This window comes from Sapajus apella, unplaced genomic scaffold (genome assembly GCF_009761245.1).
Source record: "Sapajus apella isolate SASKATOON/1434 unplaced genomic scaffold, GSC_monkey_1.0 scaffold4, whole genome shotgun sequence".
NCBI classification, from domain to species: Eukaryota; Metazoa; Chordata; class Mammalia; order Primates; family Cebidae; genus Sapajus; species Sapajus apella.
In genome coordinates this window covers 3120386-3143115 of record NW_022436944.1, presented here as the reverse complement: position 1 = coordinate 3143115, position 22730 = coordinate 3120386, and the positions used below count along the sequence as shown (strand labels likewise).

The window sequence follows — 22730 nt, the reverse complement described above, 5'->3', positions numbered from 1 at the left end:
TTGACTACGCTAAAATAGAGACATCTTTTAGAAATACAGAAATATGTACAGATGAAATGATACGATGTTTTAGACCTTAATGGGGAGGAAGTATAAACAAAACAAGATTAGCTGTGAACTGAAAATAATTGCATGAATATTGGATATATCCGTTTCTAATACTATTCTCTCTGTGTGTGCACTTGAAAATTTTCATAGTAAAATCTATACCATCTGCTTAATATAAAAGATTAATATGGATTCAAGTGCCAACCTTCCCTCACAGAATTATTTTACAATATGTTATCTTGCTCAGAGATATAGGTATATGAAGATGTTTAAACTGAGTGGGCCCTAACTATTATAATGAAGACACTGACTAGTACAGTGACCAAAATTAGATAAGCAGTTCCCCTTAGTTGCGTTGAGTCCTGCCATGCGCTATAGTAGCCTCTCAGCTCTACATGTAGGTCCACAATCCTGTAAACTACACAGGAGTAAAGTTTTTATAAGCTAATGATGCAGCATGGCCTCGTTGAAGACAGAGCCAGGAATCTGAGTCATCAGCAGCAATGTCATTACAAGGCACCCAAGAGAACAGCTTGGGAAATCGTATAGCTCACTTGGCACTATCCGTTCTCCTTCCAGTCAGGGTAAAGCCACCAAGAGTAATGTAGCTTTCTGTTACTAATAGCCAGGAACCCGGCCCCCTAACTTATTTCTCTTTTACAAGCAGTAAATTTTTTAAATAGAGTCTGTACCTTGTTTACATTTTCCAGAGAAACCAGGCTTGTCACCCACAGGTGTTTGAACTTGGTGGCATCTGAAGTGATGGGGAATGTTTCTTGCAGCTTTAAATTCTCTCCCCAGATTGCTAATAAACCTTCTTTACTGATCGTCAGATAATGACTTGAACTTTTTAAGAAAATTACTTTTTGAATGATGTCCTTGTGTTTTACTGGGAGGAATTCAAGGTCCTTCCACTGGGGCACCACAGTTGTCTTTGCTCGTTCATCTTGCTTGTAAAGCTCTAGCAGTATAAATGAAGTCAGCTTGTCCCAGTTAATGAAGCCATCTTGGGCCACATCCACTTTGTCAAAGAGCTCCCCGTATTCTTCCTTTGTACCCCAACCAACAATCTCTGTCATCTTCTGCATGAAGTCTTCTCTGGACATACAAATGATTTGTCTTGGCTCTGGGGACTAGAATCGGGAATCCAAAAACAATAATGAGAGAGAACAGTGAAAGCATCATACGCACAAGAGCACTGTGCTACCCACAGAGCTGAATTTAATCAGCAATTCTGCCAACGTGAAAAGAAAAATGTCTTTTGCTTCCTAACAGTAATATACTCAAGTGAATGTAAGCTGGGGAGCAAGTAATTGACAGGGCTAGAAGCTGACGTTCTCAATCGCAAAAGTCCTTATATCAGGAAGAATAAGGCAGGAGAAGATCTGATGATGGAAACATGGAGTGATGTGAAGCTGTGAGCCGGAGAATTCAGATCACCTCTATTTAAGGCAGAAAAAGCAAGGAAAGGATTCTCCTCTAGAGCCTGCATAAGAAACCCAATTCTGACAACTTGATTTTATCCCTGTAAACCCTATTTGGGGCTTCTGAACTCCAAACTGCATATTAATACATTTGTGTGTTTTAAGTCATCGTTTTTGGTACTTTATTACAGTAGCGATAGGAAATTAATACAGGCATATCTCCTTTTATTGCACATTTCTTTATTGTACTTTGCCAATATTGTGGTTTTTACAAGTTGAAGGTTTGTGGCAACCTTGCATCCAGCAAGCATATCAGTGCCATTTTTTCAATAGCATGCCTACTTCATATCCCTGTGTCACATTTTGGTAATTCTTACAATATTTAAAACATTATTAATCTGTTATGGTGATCTGTGATCCGTTATCTTTAATGTCACTACTGTCATTGTTTTGAGGCTCCATGAACCATGCCCATCCAAGACAGCAAACTTAATTCACAGGTGTTGTATATGTTTGCATTTGCTTCACCAACCAGTCATTCCGCTTTCTCTCTCCCTTTCCTTGGGCCTCATTTTCTGAGACAAAAATATGGAAATTAACTCAATAACCCTATAATGGCCTCTAAATGTTTAAGTCAGAGCTTCACATCTCTCACTTTAAATCAAAAGCTAAAAATGATTAGGCTTAATGGGGAAGGCATGTCAAAAGCTGACAGAAGCTGAAAACTCAGCGTCTTGCACCAGTCAGGTTGTGAATGTAAAGGAAAAGTTCTTGAAGAAGTGCTTTTCCTTTGAACACATGAATGATAAGAAAGTGAAACAGCTCTACTGCTGCTGTGAAGAAAATGTTAGTGTTCTGGATCGAAGATCAAACCAACCACAACATTCCTTTAAGCCAAAACCCAACACAGAGCAAGGCCCTCTCTTTAATTCTGTGAAGGCAAAGAGAGAGAAGGAAGTTGCTGATGAAAAGTTGAAAGCTAGCAGAGGTTGATTCAAGAAGTTTGAAGAAGTCATCTCCACAACATAAAAGCATAACATGAAGCAGAAACTGCTAATGTCCAGAATCTCTAGCTAAGATAACTGATGAAGGTGGCTACGCTAAACAACAGATTTTTAATGGAAACAAAACAGCCTTATTTAGAAGAAGATGCCATTTAGGACTTTCATAGCTAGACAGAAAAAGTCATGCCTGGCTTCAAAGCTTCAAGTGACAAACTGAATCTCTCATTAGGGGCTGATGTAACTGGTGAGTTTAAGGTGAAACCAATGCTCGTTTATTCCCCAAATCTCAGAGGCCTTAAGAATTATGCTAAATCTGGCTGGGCACAGTGGCTCATGCCTATAATCCCAGCAGTTTGGGAGACTGAAGGGAGAATTGCTTGAGCTCAGGAGTTTGAGACAAGACTGAGCAACACAGTGAGGTAAGGGTTGTCACTTAAGCCTGGGAGGTAGAGGCCGCAGTGAGCCATGATTGTGCCACTGCACTGCAGCCTGGGCAACAGAGCAAGACCCTGTTTCTGTGCTCTATAAGTAAAATAACGAAGCCTGAATTACAGCACATCTGTTTACAGCATGGTTCATTGAATATACATGGTTTACTGAATATACACCATAGTTTACTGAAGCTCACTGCTAAGACCTACTGCTCTGGGAAAAAAAAAAAAAAAAAAAAATCCGGTTAAAAAAGTACTGCTCCAACATGGCCTTGGTGGCTCAAGAGCTCCAACAAAGATGTACAAGGAGATTAATATTGTTTTAATGCCTGCTAACTACGCACATTCTGTAGCCCATAGATTAAGGAGTAACTTCAACTTTCTATTCTGATTATTTAATATCTTTTGAACAGTATAGTTGCCATAGACAGTGATTCCTCTGATGGATATGAGCAAAGTAAATTTAAAACTTTCTGGAAAGGATTAACTAGAATGGCATCATTTTAGATGCCATTAAGAATATTAATAATTCATGGGAGGAGGTCAAAATGTCAAAATTAACAGGAGTTTGGAAAAAAGTTGATTCTAACCCTCATAGACTTTTGGGAGTTCAAAACTTAGATGAAGAAAGTAACTGTGGATGTGGTAGAAATGACAAGAGAACTCAAATTAGAAGTGGAGCCTGAAGATGTGACAGAATTGCTACAATCTCATGATCGAACTTGAATGGATGTGGGAGTTGCTTCTTATAGATGAGCAAATAAAGTTGTTTCTTGAGATGGAATCTATTCCTGGGAAGATGCTATAAACATTGTTGGAAGACAACAAAAATGTGGACTATTAAATAAACTTGGTTGATAACGCAGTGGCAAGTTTTGAGAGTAATGACTTCAATTTTGAAAGAAGTTTTACTGTGAGTAAAACACTGAAATAGCATCTCATGCTACAGAGAAATCTTTCATGAAAGGAAGAATCCATCCATGTGGCAAACTTCGCAGTTATCTTCTTTAATGAGATTGCCACAACTGTCTGAACCTTCAGCAAGCACCACCCTGATCAGTCAGCAGACGTCAACATTGAGGCAAGACGCTCCACAAATATAACATTACCTCTCACCAAAGGCTCAGATGATTGTTAATATTCTTTAGCAGTAGAGCATTTCTTAATTAAGATATATACAGTTTCTTTAGATATGTACTATTGCACATTTAATACACTACATTATAGCTTAAACATATTTTATTTGCTCTAGGAAATAAATTTGTGTGACTCACTTTATTCTGATATCCACTTTATTGCAGTGATCTTGAAGCAAATCCACAATATCTCTGAGGGGTGCCTGTCAAGTGGTTTCTGAAAAATGGGTGAATCCCTGAAGAGTGCTTAGTGAATCCAGTAAAATTACCCCATGGTAAAACTTTACTCAAAGGGCAATAAATTAACTTTTATACGTATGCCATTACAAAGAACAGTGAAGCCACATGCAATTGATTCTTGCTGTTCATGGTAGCTATTTTCTATAAGGTCTTTGAGAACACTGCATTAGCAGATACTGAACCATTGCTCCTAGGGGAAACACAAGGTTAAGTTTCTGCAAACCTCTGCACAACTGCTCAATACATAATTTTATGTGTGTTTCTGCTGAAAGACATCTTATTTAATATATTGTTAATCACAAATTCATAGCCAACAGCATCAAACTCATGTTTGAAGCAAGCGCATGCATTTTCTCAGTAAGATACATCACAGCCTTCTTGCACTTAGAAAGACTAGCCAGCCCCCCTCCACCACACTTGGGGGCCATTTTAAACAGTGAAATCCCCAACAATAAGCACAACATGTGAAAAACATGGCACTAAAGAGATAGTAAAAAGGACCCTTGTTCACAGTATGAGAGCTGGAAAAAGAAAGCAGAGTGTTGCCTTATTTGATCTCCACTTGGAATGTACAGCTTGGGAGACTCAAATTTTTTGCCACTCTGCACGTGTCTCGGAAGCACCATTAAAGTGCCATGCATATTGATTTGGGGATTACAAATAAATTTTAGGAAGTAGACAAACTTGCAAGTATAAAATTCACAAATAATGAAGCCTATTTCAAATCAGGATATAGCTTAACATTGATGAGCTGTTCAGTTCAGTGAGATTCATTATGAAAGAATACTTTTCCCACCACGTCAGGGCCAGAGTCGGGACTGGCAGATGCACCAGAGGCAGCATATTGCGGAGCAGGTCAAACCAGAGTAGGCTTAAGCCTGGTTCCACCAGAGATTATGAGAGCTACTGGCAAGCTACTGTACTGCTGAGCCATAATTTCCCATCTGTAAAGTAGGTAAAGCAGTATCAGTTGCAAGAAACATTTTATGAAAATTAGCTGAGATAATAGAGGTTAGTTTAATGGAGGTTAGTCCAGTCATTTAACTAATTAAAATAACTTTCTGAGAAATAATTGATATCAAGCCGTTTGAACCAGTCTGGAGTTAATTATTCTTATATTCCTTGTTCAGTTATTTTTAGTCAAAAATATTTAGCTGGTAATTTTTCAGTGATCCAGATTTTAAGTATAGAGAAAGAAACCTAGTCCTAAAAGTGTTCCACCTGAGCCAAAACTGCAAACTATTTCTGAAAACTAAGGCAATGTTGATTTTTTTTTAAACTATTACATAATGGCATCAACCAATCTCTTAGATTGTCTCATCAATAAAACAACACTTAAAAGGATCTCAGTGCATTTTCTTCCTTTGAGGTAGTAATTTATTTCTAAGAACAAGGAACTACTCTGACAAATATTAAAACAATTTTTTTTACATTTAAGAATGTAGAATTAGAAACAGATTGTAAGTGATAAATTTTCTTTCCCAAAGTAACATAAGCAATCAACTACATACTTTTCTGCACATTGATAATACCAATATCCAATGGGGAAAGAAACAAGAAATAAGCCCAGGTTATGAAATTTGACCCCAAAAGTGCAACTGTGTGATACCCATGGCATTTCTGTTACCAATTGTTCACCCATTAGTTTAAGTTTGAAAATGAAACCATGTTTTTGCCATACTAAAATCTAGTAGTTTTTTACTAAAAAATCCAAACTTTTCTCAAGAAGCATGATGCTTTAATATGTTGATGTTTAATTCTATCATACGTCAACTTGAATAAATTAGTTAAATATACAATTAAGGTAATCTTTAATACAAGCTTAAAAGCACAAATGCATTAACTTTTACCACACGATTTATTCTTGCTTTATCAGTGACTCCCATTCTCTGGGGCTAGAATTCATTCATTTCATCGTACTATATATGTATCATACACTGTGGTTAGGAAATTGTGTGGTAGTGAAAGTGGAGCTCTAAGTTGTAGCCTCAATTATTGCACCTCTAAGTAGGAATAATAATAACAAATTCCTAGTGCTGTTATGAGGATCTAATCACAATTTAATGTACATATGGCACATGGGATAATTTAATGTATGTATAGCACATTTAAACTCAATAGACGTTAATGCCCTGCTAAAGGGTTTAGATAATAGATGAATTATAAATTCAGTCATGTCAACAATGAAGGTTTTCTGAGAATTTAGTTAAACTCGTGTGTGTGTGCGCGTGTGTGTAAGGCTTTGGAAGTTTTCATAATTACTAATATTAGTGATCTCTACCAGGGTGGTTAGTTGCTAACTAGATGGTTCTTAGAGACTTCTTAGGGCCCCAGAGAATGAGTGCAGGAGACTATACCAGCAGAATGGTCTGAAACCGTCTGCTTCTATGACTGTTACATCATAGCAGCAGATGCTAGTTTTTGTCTTAAAAAAAAAAAAAAACTATACACATTGTTTCAGCTACTCTTCATCAAAGGCACAAATAGAAAACTGTCCTAACTGAGCCTGGTGAAAGTAAAGTTTACCTGTTCCCGGAAACCATGGCTCTTTCATGTATACAAAAGTGACATTTCATCCATATGAGTAATCGCAACTTGTCTTTAGCCACTCGTAGTGCTGCTCTGTAGACAAATATCCCCATCCTGGACTTATTGGCAGAAAGTAATTCCACAGAAAGAAAGCTAGGATAACCTTTCCGTCTAAAAACCAACTTGCATATAGCATAATTGAGTTGCTACAGCCTCTTAGCTTGCATTAGATTCAGTACTGAGTAGCAAAATAATTTACTGTTGAGCGGTCTTCAGGGATATACATACATATGCATACATATACACACATCTTTAAATTCGTGCTAATTTAGTGTCTGGGTTTTATGCCTGAATTTGACACATAACATTTGTATGTCTTTAACCCAGCCATGACCTCTCCCAGTGTTTGCAGAAAGTACAAATAAGATAATCTGTATAGAGGCCATTTTCTTTACATTAAACAACTCTATTCAAGCATTAATTATTGTTGACACATCTACAACAGGATAAATTCACAATTATACACTTAATATAGATAGGGGAATATTAAGAATTTAGGAAATTTTACTTTATTATAAAACATAGAGCATAAAATTATTCTCATTTCCTTTAATGAAAAGTTTAATTACTATGGCTTTAATAAAACCTTTATTATTCCAAAAGACAGTGTGTTCCCATTTGAATGTAAGCCTTCAAATACCAACTACTTAATAGTGTTTTTAAAGATACATCCTTTTATGCTTATAAATCCATATTTATGCAGTCTTTTTGAGGTAAAAATTAGTGCTCAGGCCTCTGTTAGAACTCCTCCTTTATTAAAGGTGAAAAGTATATGAGCCATTAGAAAACATGATCTCATTCAGCTCTTTCTAGTACAATGTTTGTACATTTATTTTGCTATATCTATTTAAGAAAATAAGTCAGTTACTGACTAAAATTGTTGCAAGAACCAGAAAGCTAATATACTCAGAATGTCCATTTGATTATATCACTAGGCACAACTTTAGACCTTTTGAAAATGTTCTTGTCTTCCTGAATTCTTTTCAAAGAATATTTTTAAAATCGTTTCTTTTAACCCCAAAAGCATGTTTTGCAGTTACGGTCAGTTCTAGTGAGCTGCCTGTCTATTTAGAAAAAGCATAAACCTAAAATTTCCTTCAGCTCTAAGCTTTGTAAGATTTGGATTTCAACATAACTTCCATGAAAACTGAGCTCTGACCATAAGCGCAAAACTTTAAAAATATACTCTTTTTAAGAAACTTGAGAGTATTTTTGTTATTAAGAAGAGGTCATGTACAATTGGCAACATGTGAGTGAGTGTGCCAACACGCGTTTACAAACGTTTATTTTTTGCACAAAATAATCCATGCTTATTATAGAAAATCAAGATGATAAAATCAATTATAATGCCATCAGCCTTTCAGATTTATTTCTAGGCAGAAACAAAAATGATCATTTATTATTTACAAAATAGTGTCATGATATACATACATATATTTCTGTGTTGCTTTTTCCACTTATACCATAAAGTTATGCCTCCTACAATATATATTGATCTTTATTACCACTTTTAATAGCTGCACAATATTTTAGAGAAGACATATAATTATAACCCCCTTATTAAAAATTTCCATTGTTCCCAATGCTTTACTGTTTTATATAAACAACGCTGCAACATATATATATATATATTCCTTCACACACATCATTGCCAAGCTACCCAATTATTTCCTAAGGGAAATTCTCTAGAAACATAATTACTGAATCAAAGAATTTACATGTTCTGAAAGACGTTTTACATATTTTGCCAAATCCTGTTTTACGTGGCTGAACAAATTTACATTCCCATCAACAAAGTATGATGTTGCCTGTTCTCAAGACCCTCATAAATATGGGGTATTATTCTCCTTAAGACTTATCGATTGTTGGCTAAAGTATAGTTCTATTAAGAAGCCTAAATATTTACATACTTTCTGGGGGGAAAATATATTTCTAAAGCAGACCCTTTATCTTTCAAAATCTGCCAAACATTAGAAATACTGTTTATATTTTTGTCCCCTCTTTTCAATAGCAATATTTCATAATGAAATGAGAAAAGAAATACTTTCCTTTATCCTACTCTGCAGACAAGAACTTGACCAAGACAAAAGTCCCATTTTAACACTATTAAAAGAGCACAGTCCAACTTGGACTGGTTATTTCCTCCTCTGTCAAAGGATGGCAGTGGATTAGCATGTCACTGACCCAAGATGTACTGCCCTCAAGTCATTGGTATTTGTTTCAGATCCTCAAAATAAATATCAAATTAATGAGTTATAAGCCACTGGGAGAAATGTCCATCCATCCATCCATTAATCTACTCATTAATAAATATGTATTAAGGATGTATGCATATGAAGCTGCACAGAGTAGGTATACTTATTTGTTCAGTCAACAAATGTTAAGTGTCTGTTCCATGCCAAAAATTTTTCTAAGCACTCACCACTAAATTTTTAAAAATATTTTTATTTCCATAGATTTTTTTTTTTTTTTTTTTTTTTGGGAAACAGGTGGTACTTGGTTACACAAGTATACTTACATAAGAGTGAGTATTTTAGTGGTGATTTGTGAAATTTTGGTGTACCCATCACCTGAGCAGTATATACTAAACCCAATTTGTAGTCTTTTATCCCTCACCCACTTCCCACCCTTTTTCCTGGAGTCCCTAAAGTCCATTATACTATTCTTATGAATTTGCATCCTCATAGCTTAGCTTCTACTTATGAGTGAGAAATACAATGTTTGGTTTGCTATTTCTGAGCTATTTCACTTAGATTATAGTCTCCAATTACATCCAGGTTGCTTCAAATGCCATTAATTCATTCCTTTTTATGCCAAGTGGTATTCTATTGTCTATATTCTATTGTATAACATATATAATTTATATATATAAAATATATAACTTATACCAGTTTCTTTATCCACTTGTTGATTGATGGGCATTTGGGCTGGTTCCATATTTTTGCAATTGCAAATTGTGCTTCTATAAACATGCATGTGCAATATCTTTTCTGTATAATGACTTCTTTTCCTCTGCAGATATTTAGTAATGGGATTGCTGGATAAAAATGCTAGTTCTACCTTTAGTTTTTTAAAGAATCTCCACACTGTTTTTCATAGTGGTTGTACTAGTTTGCGTTCACATCAGCAGTGTAAAAGTGTCTCCTTTTCACTGCATCCATGCCAAAATGTATTATTTTTTAAATTTTTTTGATTATGGTCATTCTTGCAGGAGTAAGGTGTTATCACATTGTGGTTTTAATTTGCATTTCTCTGATCGTTAGCATTTTTCCAGATGTTTGTTGGCCATTTGTATATCTTCATTTGAAAAATTGTCTATTCATGTCGTTAGCCCACTTTTTGATGGGGTTGGTTTTTTCTTGCTAATTTGTTTGAGGTCTTTGTAGATTCTGGACATTAGCCCTTTGTCAGGTGTATAAATTACGAAGATTTTCTCCCACCCTGTTTCCAATCCACAGACAACCCATGGGTTGTCTGTTTACTCTGCTGACTGTTCCTTTTGTTGTGAAAAAGCTCTTTAGTTTAAGTCCCAGCTATTTATCTTCATTGCATTTGCTTTTGGGTTCTTGGTCATGAAATCCTTGCCTAAGCCAATGTCTAGAAGGGTTTTTCCAATGTTGTAGAATTTTTATAGTTTCAGGTCTTAGATTTAAGTCCTTAATCCATCTTGAATTGATTTTTGTATAGGGTGAGACATGAGGATCCAGTTTCATTCTCCTATATGCGGCTTACTGATTATTTCAGCACCTTTTGTTGAATATGACGTTCTTTCCCCACTTTGTTTTTGTTTGTTTTGTTGAAGATTAGTTGGCTGTAAGTATTTGGGTTTATTTCTGAGTTCTCTATTCTGTTCTGTTGGTCTATGTGCCTATTTTCATACCAGTATCATGCTGTTTTGGTGACTGTGGCCTTATAGTTTGAAATCGTAATGTGATACCTCCACATTTGTTATTTTTGCTTAGTGTTGCTTTGGTTCTGTGGGCTCTTTTTTGGTTCCATGTGGATGGATTTTTTTCTAGTTCTGTGAAGAATGAAGGTGGTATTTTGATAGGAATTGCTTTGAATTTGCAGATTACTTTCGGCAGCATGGTCATTTTCACAATATTAATTCTACCCATCCATGAGCATGGGATGTGTTTCCATTTATTTGTGTCATCTATGATTTCTTTCAGCAGTGTTTTGTACTTTTCCTTGTAGAAGTCCTTCACCTGTCCTCCTTGGTTAGCTATATTCCTAAGTATTTCATTTTATTTTTTGTAGGTATTGTAAAGGGAGTTGAGTCCTTGATTTGATTCTCAGCTTGGTTGCTATTGGTATATAGGAGAGCTAGTGATGTGTGTGTATATTAATTTTGTATCTGGAAACTTCGCTGAATTCTTTTATCAGTTCTAGAAGCTTTTTGAATTTCTAGGTATAGAGTCATATCATCAAATAGCAATGGTTTGACTTCCTCTTTACAGATTACTTTGAACAAGACAAGATCAATACTCCTTGAATATGTACACTTCAGTGGAAAGCTTAGGTGTGCTGGTTACTAATAACACATGTTTTTAGGTTATTGAAAGTAATAGGATTACAAGCATCACATTAACTACTGTTTTTCCTAATTTTAAATGGAATGTAGCCTTTAAGCATGCTGAAATATTCCATTAAAAGATAGCTTGTATGGGCTAGATAACGTTTCCATAATTTTGAAGTTGTCTACATTTATTTCAGATCATTAGAATCCTGCACTGCTTTTTTACTTTACATGAAAAATAGTTTATAATAGGGTCTCAATTTTTTATTTTCTTCATAACCTGCTAGTTTTATCAACCACTTTACCAAAATTAATATTTCTTTTGTTAGGAATTTGGAATGAATTTTTGTTAATGTTCCATGACAGCTGAATGAGTATACACTATCAAAATGCAGGCTTTTCCCCTATAACTATAATTAAATTTGAAATTAACATGCTGATTTCTCATGCTTCATTCTGTTCTACTTGCCTCAATTTCCCTTGGTTACAAAGCGTATTGGTTATGAATATGCATTAGGATTTGCTGTCAAACTCTGTGAATGTCTCCTGGAGCAGAAGATTAGATACGTTATTGCAAAACAGATGCATCAGTTTATATCTTCCCCTGCAATTTTTACCTACTAATGAACATTTATGAGAAAGTGAACAACAGAACAGGGGAAATTAGTCTGCTAGTCAAGGTTCATAGCGCTCTTTTATTCTTGCTTCAATAGATTTTAGTTGAATTTAATTTTCATTTATGCTATAATGTCAATTATTCAAGAGCTCATCAATTTGAATAAAGTTAAAGTTTTGTAACTAACAAAGACACAGACCTTGACTGAATTTAAGATTTGGAACCAAACTCCCACAAACCAAGAATTCAACATTTAGATTTCCTATCCAGTTGGTGAATTAGAAGTGAATTTAACCTGAAGGGGGGAGGGGGAATAAATAAATCTTTCTCTTTTAAATAAAGTGATCATCCCTGAGAAATATAATTGTTCTTACTAATTTTCTCTAAGTGTGAAATTCTCCAATTATCTGCTATAGATCTAAGGTGATGTTTATTATTATCTTTTGTGCCTGAGCTAGAAACTTGGGAGAATAAGCCTGACCAGTGAAATAGTGCAGCCAGGAGAGAACTGAGCTTCATTGATTTTCATCTGAAAATCTCACTGTAGCAGTCTAAAGATACACTTTAAAATTTTTTCTGTTCCTTTGGAGACCATGATTATGGTAAAGAAGTTTACACATCCATAGAATCATAGATTAATACCATGTCAGAGCTGGAAGAAAGTTTAGAGAATCTACACTAAACCCTTCATTTAAAAGGAAGAAACTTATGTTCAGATTTATTAAGGAAAGTCTTCTCTGAGGTCACATAGTTCACTATTGGCAGAAACAGATCTAGAGCCAATAATTTCCAATTATTAACTACCTTCGCAACGCTTGAAATATATTGGCTTCAACAAAATCTGATTTTCTTTAGGATAACACAATCATCAACAAACTAGAAAAATGTAAGTTTGGAATTTATACTCCCAAATCATCTCATACTGTTTTGATAAAATCCATCTATTTAGAAGCCTAAAGCTTTATAATAATGTACTTAAATTTCACATATAAACTTTGAATCAACAAGGTAAGCATGAAAAGTTATAAAGATTCTAATCCAGGTTCTAAGGGGAAGCTTTTGAACAGATTATCAGCTCTTTCTTCCTCTCGCTCCTTCTCAAACAAAAGATCCAACTTCAACCTATCTCTGGTCATTATCTTCATTCCTTTGTTCTGTCATCCTTTCATCTCGGATATCTAGCAAAACACAGCACTGGAAAAGCATCCTATCTGTGCCTGTACCCAGGCTGCTGAACACTGATGGACAAGGGCAGCAGAATGATGTCACAACAAATAAATACATGATATCCAACCTGAAATGTCCCTTCCATGTTTTCCTGCTAAACTCTCACTCTTGTTCTCCAGGTTTTTAAAACTCCTACTTTGTTTTCCTTCCCTTCCTAATAAATTTGACTCCTAACTCACAAAGAAAAGGAGCAGAAGGAAAAGAATGAAAAGGAGGAGAAAGAAATGGCGGAATCAATCAGATAGAAATGTTTTGCACCCCACATATAAAATGACCTGTATCTGTAGCCATCTCCTTTTCTCTCCTGTGAGAGCAGAACTTGTGTTCTGGACACGTCCTTCTCACCTACCTCGATAATCTCTTCTCTTGTTATTCTCTTGTTCTATTGACTCCTTTTTATCGGTATTTAAACATGATCAAGTCATTTATTAACCATCTTCCCCTGACATTGCCATCTGCTTTTTGCTACTGTCTCATCCTTCTCATCCTTTCACAGCCAAATTGAAATAACCATGTTCTCACATTCTCTCAATTTTTCACCTCCGGCTTACACAATCTATTGCAATCCAGCAGCTCTACTGAAGCAGTTCTTAACAAGAAGACCAAAAAATCCTGTGGCTAAACATTTCAATACAGTTTTTTCTGGTTCTCACCTGATAAAATGAAGATGTAGCAAGTTAATGTTTGGTACCAAAATGTCTTTGTTTATAAAAATACCTTGAGATTCCCATTTAGTTGGAAAATGAGGGGTTTGCAAGACACCAATCAAGAAAGAAAAGGGATCAAGCTGCTGTAAAAGGAAAATAATTTGGTATTTTTGTTTTTTAATTTGATTAGACAGAGGGAGAGAGAAGAAAATGGTGGCTGAAATGGGAGGTGGAGAGGATGGGAGACTGCAAGATGGCTGAGGGTTGTGTGGTAATAAAGGGGCATTGAGAAAACCCCACAGGCAATATGGCTAAAATTATTTTAATAATGGAAGTATCTGTGTGTTTGACATATTTCCCACTCCAGCCCAAACACCTACTTCCCAAAAACCTTCAGTTGCATCTACTCAACTTGTAAATTCTTTCTGAATGAAAATTCCTGAATAAGGAATTGTATTCAACATAAGGAGATGAGTCACTGGCATGTGTAATCTGATAAAGAACAAAGATGTCAGCTGCCATGGAGGGCAGGCAGAGGTGATTTTAAATTTGCCAAAATTTGGAAAGGCTCTGGATTTCCAGGATTATGGCATAAGGATTCTAGCCAATGATTCCGTATCTCCAAGTTTGGATGGCTCCCACCCAAACATATTATTCATGCCATCTATCTCTGCAGAATTTACCTCTGTTGACTCTTCCCTACTTCTAAGAACATCTACTTTCCTTGGTTTACATTATACTGTGTTTCTTGGTAATAATTCTGATCACTCCTTCTCAGTATCTCTTGTAAGTACAACTTTTTCTGTGTACCCCTTAAATATTAGTGTATCTTAGCTTTTGGCCTTATGACCTCTTCTCTTCCCATCTCATATACTCGAGCTGATTTATATGACCTGATTTCGTAGGCTTCAAACATGGTCTAATTGCTGAGGATGTCCAAATAAATATCTTTATCTAGACCTCCCTTCTGAGCACTAAACCTTTCTTTCCTATTTCCATTCTGGATAGATTGACTTGGAAGTCCTATAATTTAAATCAACATGTCTAAATAACAATTCATTTTCCTTCAAAAATAATCTTTCCTCTTTTCTTTGGATTTAAATATTTTCAGAATCAAAAACGGGGGGAAAATACAACCTACAGGTCCATGAATATCACAGAAGTTAAATGAACCAAGCTACATTTAAACAAAAGAGTATAATACATCTGTTAAACAAATGAAAATACTCCCAATCGACTTATATAGAGATATATTGTGAATCAAATACAATTAAAATGCAACAGAGAATAAATGTATGCTATGTTTTATGTGAGAAATAAATAAAAATATACACATAAACATACACATAATATGTGTTTAAAAACAGAACCACATGGAAAAATATTTCAGAAGTGAATAAAAATTGTTACCAATGCAAAATAAGAGGGTAAGGAGAAAAGTATAGAGGAGATAGTAAAATTTTTCTAAGTGTGCATTTTTATACAGTTTTGACTTGAGAACTATAAATATGTTCCATGTAGTCAACAAAATAAAACCAGATTTTTAAATTCTAAAATGTAATATGTATTTATACTAACCTAACCATGTAACAAGTTCATACAACCCACACAGAGAAATTAATTTTAGTGCCATTTTTAAGCCCAGTTCTCAACCATATACAATTAGTGCAATATAATGCAAAAAACTGCACGTAAGTCTTGAATTTCACTTTCGTTTTTAGAGTGGTGTTGATATAATAGTTCTGAAACAATTTCATATACATTACAGAATAAGGCATTTGAATAAATATATTACTGCTGCTAGAACAAAGGTTCAAAATGTGAAAGCATGGAAAGACAAATGATGCAAGTAAGGAGTGACAGAAGCTGGAGAAGAACCCTGTGGTGTTTGAATTGAATTGGAGATATTAGTATAAGTTCATTAGTTTTATAAATATGTATAGATCAATAAATATATAAATGTTGATATAACTAGATGTGGATATGTTCTAGCTACATCAACTGAAAGAGCCTGGAAGCGATGACACCCCTAATAGCAATGAACACGCTACTACCCAGATCCACGAATATGACAGAGGTTGAATGAACCAAGCTACATTTAAACAAAAGAGTAGAATACACCTGTTAAACAAACTACATAAACACACTACTACCATTCTCCAATGAGTGGAACGGGGGATCCCTGGAGATGAGGCTGGTTCCAGGTCTTGGGCAGTAACATCATCTTGTGCCAGAAAGCAAAGCAGGAATAAGAGATAGATCAAAATATGTTAAAAGGATACAAGAGCTGGCTTGAAGGGGGCTCACACTGGCCAGATTTGGGGCATTTTTCGTATCAAAAAATAATGATCATAATAGAAAACGGCACATGGAATAGAATAAACAAATCCATAAAACTGTAGTCAGAATCAAGGCAGAGAGAGAGAATGAGAGGGAGAAAGGAGGAGGGTCAGAAGACTTTCTTACAGGAAAAAAAAAATGCCATACTGAAAATGAATAAGAATCAGTAGCATTTAAAAATCACCATTTTTTAACCATCAGTTTAGTCATTGTTTCCAGCAAAGATAATCAGTCAGTAGTCAAACCAATAGGTGAAATCGTGTTGAATATTCACAATATAGTATAAAAGTATCACCCCACAGGTGCCTTTACAATGGATAACTCTGGTGGATCCACTTCAATCAAGGGATCCAAATTATAGCATCACCAATAATGGGATAAATTGACATAATGTCACTCCCCATGCCATGCAAGAAGTGGAGATGACTATGCAGTATTCTTTCCAAAAACGGCAAAGGTGAATGTAACAGTAAAGAATTGATAAGAAAATCCAGATTATGGGATGTTCTAAACAACTGGCATGGATTCTTCAAAAATGTTTGTCATGAAAGACAAGAAAAAAGTGGGGCAACTCCTCAAGATTAAAGGAAATGAAGAAATGAAAGAGATGTGTCAACTAAAGCAAATTTCTAATTCTGGATTAGATCTGTGATTTTAAAAGGAACTATATAAAAGACATTTGGGACAAAACGGGGACATTTTAATATCAACCTTTCATTAGGTAATGTATAAAGTTGAATTCCTGAGCATAAAAATGGCATTATGGTTATCTAGAAGAATGCCTTTGTTACTAGGGAAGTTTATTTAAAATATACCCCTCCATGAAGAAAGGCCTGGGTCTAAGCAGCTTTTTACTGCTACAGGGTAGACATCCAATATTTGTTGTAAGAATGAGTAAATGATGACTATGTTGTAAATATTCTCTTCTATATTGAGGAAGAGATGGTCATCTGTTTTACTCATAATAGCCAGTTTGGAGAGGGGGTCATAATAGTGAATGATGGCCAAGATTATAGAATAATGATGTATAAAGTAACTTAGGGAAATTATAAATAAGTTAAAAATAGTTGAATTGTTCACTAAGAGAGAAACAAAAACAAAAGCTGCTACCAGACCATGCTAGAAACCTTCTGGCTCTGAAAATGGCTCAATAGACAAGGACAAATCCCCCCTACTTCACTGTTTTTGGATTTCTGTTCATCACCTGTAAAACAAAAACAGTGGAATAGCTCTCTGTGTTCTCTCTCTTAATGCTAAAATTCAATGGAAGAAAGTTAATACTCCAAGTAGAAGGACATAGTATCTATAAAAGGCCCTGCTTTTAAATTCAGCACTCTTAATTTCAGCTAAACATACATTTAGAAATAGTACCACAGAGTCTTTAGGTTATGAAGATATACCAGCATTTTAAGAACATTTATGTTTGCATTGAATTATGGTATATATAAGGTGCCTACAAACCCATTTGCTATAACTTACCCCATAATCACATTTTTCTTTTTCTATAACTTCTATACCACACAAATATATACAATTTTTATTTTAGAATATGAATATGCACTATTCTGTGATTGTCTTATTTTCACTGAACAGCAAATCTTATTCTTTTTAATAGCTGATGAGTAGTAGTATACCATACTTTATCCATTCATCCAATTGATGAATATTTGGGTTGTAAATACTCATTTGTAAATATTACAATCATACCTTTGCATGTATTTTTTCTGTACTTCAGAATGTATTTAGGGTACCTTGTAGGATTAGAATTGCTGATTACAAAGTACACATGCGGTACATCTTATATTTGATATATACTGGCAAACTGCCTTCCAGAAAAGCTTTGCCAATTTACAATCTTAGTAAGAGTGCCGATTCCCCTGGTTCTTTGCCATTGGTAAATGTTATCGATCTTTTTAATCTTTGCCAATCTGATGAATCTAAAAAGAATGTCTTCCTTGATTACAGGATCAAATCAAATTCTTAGCAAATTTGGGTACCTTTTCACATGATTCGCAGCTATTTGTGTAGCACTCTTCCTTGAATACATAAAATATGACAATATATGTAAATATATACATAAATATACGTAGATGGATATGTGGATATGAATAAAATGCATTAAAAATACACCAGAAAATATTAAGAGTGCTACCCAGGGGAGCATAATGACTGAGGGTGGGCCATGCTAAGGAGGAAATTTCATGTTTAGCTTGGATTTTTTACCATGAGAATAATGTATTACTTTTATTTATTTTTCATTTTTATTTTTGAGATGGAGTTTCGCTTAGTCACCCAGGCTGGAGTGTACAGGCACATTCTTGGCTCAACCTTTGCCTCCCGGGTTCAAGCAATTCTCCCGCCTCAGCTTCCCAAGTAGCTGGGATTACAGACACCTGCCATCATGCCTGGCTAATTTGTGTATTTTTGTAGAGACAAGGTTTCACCGTGTTGGCCAAGCTGGTCTTGAACTCCTCACCCAGGTGATCTGCCCGCTTTGGCCTCCCAAAGTGCTGGGATTATAGGCATGAGCCACCATGCCCAGCCTAATTTATTTTAATAATACAAGGATTACTAAATAGGAATCATAAAAATAAATGAAATTTTATATGGCTGGCTATACTCTCCTTTTTCGTTTGTTCTTCTCCTTCTACTTCCAGAAAATAACTCTGCTGCTTTATTTCTCATACCAACTCCAGTTGTTTCTCCACCTCCTTGAAGAATTTTGTAAGATCCAGTCTTAAACAGTCTGTTCTCTCCTCCAGATATCTCAGCTCATGATCTCTCTCCTCCAGAATCTATGTTGCGATTCTCTCATACTGAATTGTCTCTCATAGCCTGCCTGGCACTTCCATTTGACTTTAAACAAATAATGGCATTGTACTTAACGAGAGCATCTGTGATGAAAGCAGCCAAAGGAACATATAAGAAGCTGTGAGAAGAGAAAGCAGGGTCATGGTAGGGCGCTAATCCTGCCTGCATGGTACGTACGAGAAGGCTTTCCTAAGGCAGTGGTATTTACACACATGTGAGTAGGAGTTAGCCAGGAAATGATTGGGAATGGGAAAGAAATATTCCAAACTGAGGCACAAGCATCTGGTAGGCCCTAGAACAGGAATAAGTAAAATATGACCAGTGTGACTGAAACATTTTGGGTAATGGTCCAGGTCAGATAATTTTGTGATGGACTTGTTGGAACCGTAAATCCAGACTAAATACCTGTGTGTGTGTTGGGAGTTGAGGGGAGTTGGACCAGAAGGAAGGAAGGATTCCCCTGAAAGGAATAGACCTTCCCATTCTTTACAGTCCTAGGAAAGGAACATGGAAAAAATAGACTCCAGTGAAGGGAAACATTTTCTACTATTTCTGGGAACAAGGATCAGTTTGGCCTCTGGGCTCTGAGACACGGGCAGTCTGATGGTGTTTGCAGGGGGATTGAGGAGCTGACAACAGCTCCTTCGCGACAAATATATGTTCAGAAGTGATGAAGCAGAGCAAGTTAGTATGAAATCATGAAAAAGGGCTGGATGTAGCGTTGTCCAATGGAACTTTCTGCAATGATAAAAATGTTCTATATTATTTGCAGTTCAGTATAGTAGCCAGTAGCCACATGTGGCTACAGAGTACTTGAAATGGCTGCTGCATGCTAGGAACTGAATTTTATTTTATTCTTATTTAAATAACCAAATGTAGCACATATTGAACAGTACAGGTCTGTAGCAAAACTAGTGTGATAATTTGGCCTTGAATATATTGAGATTAGAGAAAGCTGTATACAGGCACACATGGGAAGTGAAGCAGTCGAGGAAAATGATGTTTCTGGTAATGCGCTGGCAGAGATGTTGGTGCCTAGAGAATCAGGATTTCATGACAGTCATATCCACAGAATGCTGGTGAGACATGATGAAGGGAGAAAAGACCCCAAGGGACTTGCTCCTGGACAAGTATGAGGCAGAGCCTTGGGAAAATGTCAGCAATCACTAGGGGCTGTTTGGAGGCTTCCTATTTCTAGCAATAGAGCTGGGGTGCCTTGCGTCGTCATTAATATTTTATATTTGGCAAAACGTGACCAAAATGAAGTCAAAATGCCACAAATAATCATGCTTTCATTCTTTCAGTCATTTTTCTTGTTTAATTCTCAGGAAAACGTTAAAAGTAGCAGTGCCCTTAGCCCACAGGTCTGGCTAAGCTGATGCACTGCACATGAACAGCCATAGACATCTCTGCTTTTTTTCTCCCTTCCTCCCTCCTTTGTAACAAGCTTTTCTTGGTTGTCTTCACTTCTCCGGTTCTGGCCAAAGCTCAAGGGTAAAACACTTTTTTATAAAAGCACTCTTCATCACCCACTCTGATCCAGATTAATTTTTATAAGTGCCTGTTATAAAAGTACACAGATTTGAAAAGGCAGGAAACAGAACTTGCCACAAAATTCAGCACAAAGGCAGTAGTATTTGGGAAGGCAAATTTTCATTTGTATTGAGATACAACTTCCTTGAGTTTTGGTGATGATGCCGTTTGCTATCATCATGAATTTTAACAAATTAGATAAAACCACCACAGAATTTCTCTGCCATTTCTAATTGTGACAGCTGCAGTGGTATTGGATTTGTCTTCATGTTATCACCTTAATGTTTTCTGCTGCCAACAAAAATAGGTATTTTGATTCCACTAAGGGCGATGGATGAGAAATGCTATGACCTGCTGTCTTTGTTCAGCAAATGATGAATTGACTGAGGCCGGAGAATGCACTTTTTGCTATATAATGGAGTTAGAGATGAAGCTTCAGATATTTACCTTCTCACAAGTCTCCATTGAGATGCCTTTAGAAAGAAAAAAATACTTTAAAAAAAAAAACAATTGGTTATTATTTTCTTTTCATTCTTCCACTCTTTCTCTACATTGATTTCATTGTAGCAGTTGTTGATTATTTGCTGATTATGCATTAGCTCCAAGTTAGCAGAGCACAGAGACTGCGTGCTATTAACCTGCATTTTGTTAAGGAAATCTTTATCCTGTTGGATTCATGTTTCTTTGAGCAACATCCCAAAGGAAGGTTACCTTGTAAAAGCCATGCCATACATGGACCACAAAGTTGGCAATCTGCCTCTGAGTCCTGGCTCTGCCCATGGGGGATTCAACTGAATATTTTCCGTCCTTCATCTCATTATTTGTAAATGGGAGGTAAAAATGTATGCTGCGCCTACATTTCAGTCTCGTAAAGGATCAAATAACATGATGTCAACCTAAGTGCTTCATAAAATCTTACTATACTTGAAGGTATTAAATTTTTATTCATCATTTTTACCTCCACTGATTTCCAGAAAGAATTTTAGTTCAGTTGCAACAGAAGATACATAGGCAATAGGACTATTAAAACAAAGATACAAGAACAAGAGTCATATAATAAAAATGGCAGACAATTGTCCCAGATAACCTAAGTTAAGCATAGTTGTAACAATTGAACACTAAATTTAGCTTTGAACTCCCTGGCAGCTAAGACAGAACACAAAATACAATTAGACACAAGGGTCTCCATAATTTACAAACTGAAGCATGCTGGTTCCTTAGGAGAGAAGGAAGTTTTCTTACCACTAAATTCTAAGAGGATCATGGATGAGGTTGTTAGCAGGTCACACAGCTATTCCTGCTTGCCATATGACTTGAAGTAACTTGAAGTTACATGTAACCATATGGCTGAGTGCTAGCCAATGGGATGTGAGCTGGTCCACAAAAACATTCCCTGGCGTTCCCTACTGCTACCAGCTGATTGGCCTGTGTAGAAGGCAGGAGGTGGAGACAGCCTGAGACCTGAATCCCTGCTTAGATCTTCTCGCCAATTAGAAATACCTGCGTTTTACGTTATGTGAACAGGAAATAACACCTCTGTCATGTGGCAGATATTATATATTTTACACAATTTGTATACACTATAAAAGATTTTCCAATATGCAACATCACTGGATAGCATAATATCCAACTTCATGCCTTATCAGTTTTATCTAAGAAAAAATTTTAAATGCTCTTTAGGGACCATCTCATTTTATCAGAGATAAGACCATCTAAAGGTTCTGAGGAAAGGGAATGAAACAAAAACGGGTAATTTTACTTATGTGTTTGGGATAGTGGTGCCTGGGTACAAAGGAAAGAAGCAAGAGATAAGAATAGTTTGGAGTATGAGACACATCTAGGAAGACCTGTTTATTTAGGTACCTTAGTAATGAAGGTACAATGGGCAATGAGAAGGCCTAGAGAAGGATGCATCATCCATAAATTTGGAGGAAACTTGACAGTTTAGAAAGAAGGACAAATTTTTTAAAAGCTGAGAGGGGAGGATGGCAGTGACAATCTGACTTTCTATATTCCTGTCGAGCCTAGCTTGCCTGGCGGGACGTTAGCATCCTTAGCTCTGTCTTGAAGCAAGCAAGCAGTTCATAGACCCAGCTATAAAATGCTTTCTAAAATTCCCAAGTTACTGTTCAGGTGTCTAGGAAATTTTATAAAGATGATCAAGG

The 22730-nt window shown here is 35.9% G+C and overlaps 1 protein-coding gene across 1 annotated transcript in view; it reads right to left on the bottom strand.

Moving 5' to 3' along the window:
* The window catches only part of WDR49 (WD repeat domain 49), a 142514-nt gene that overhangs the window by 115273 nt on the left and 4511 nt on the right, over positions 1 to 22730 (bottom strand). Inside the window, 1 exon segment of the mRNA XM_032261357.1 lies at positions 741 to 1181. Coding sequence (XP_032117248.1) covers positions 741 to 1181 — 441 coding nt within the window.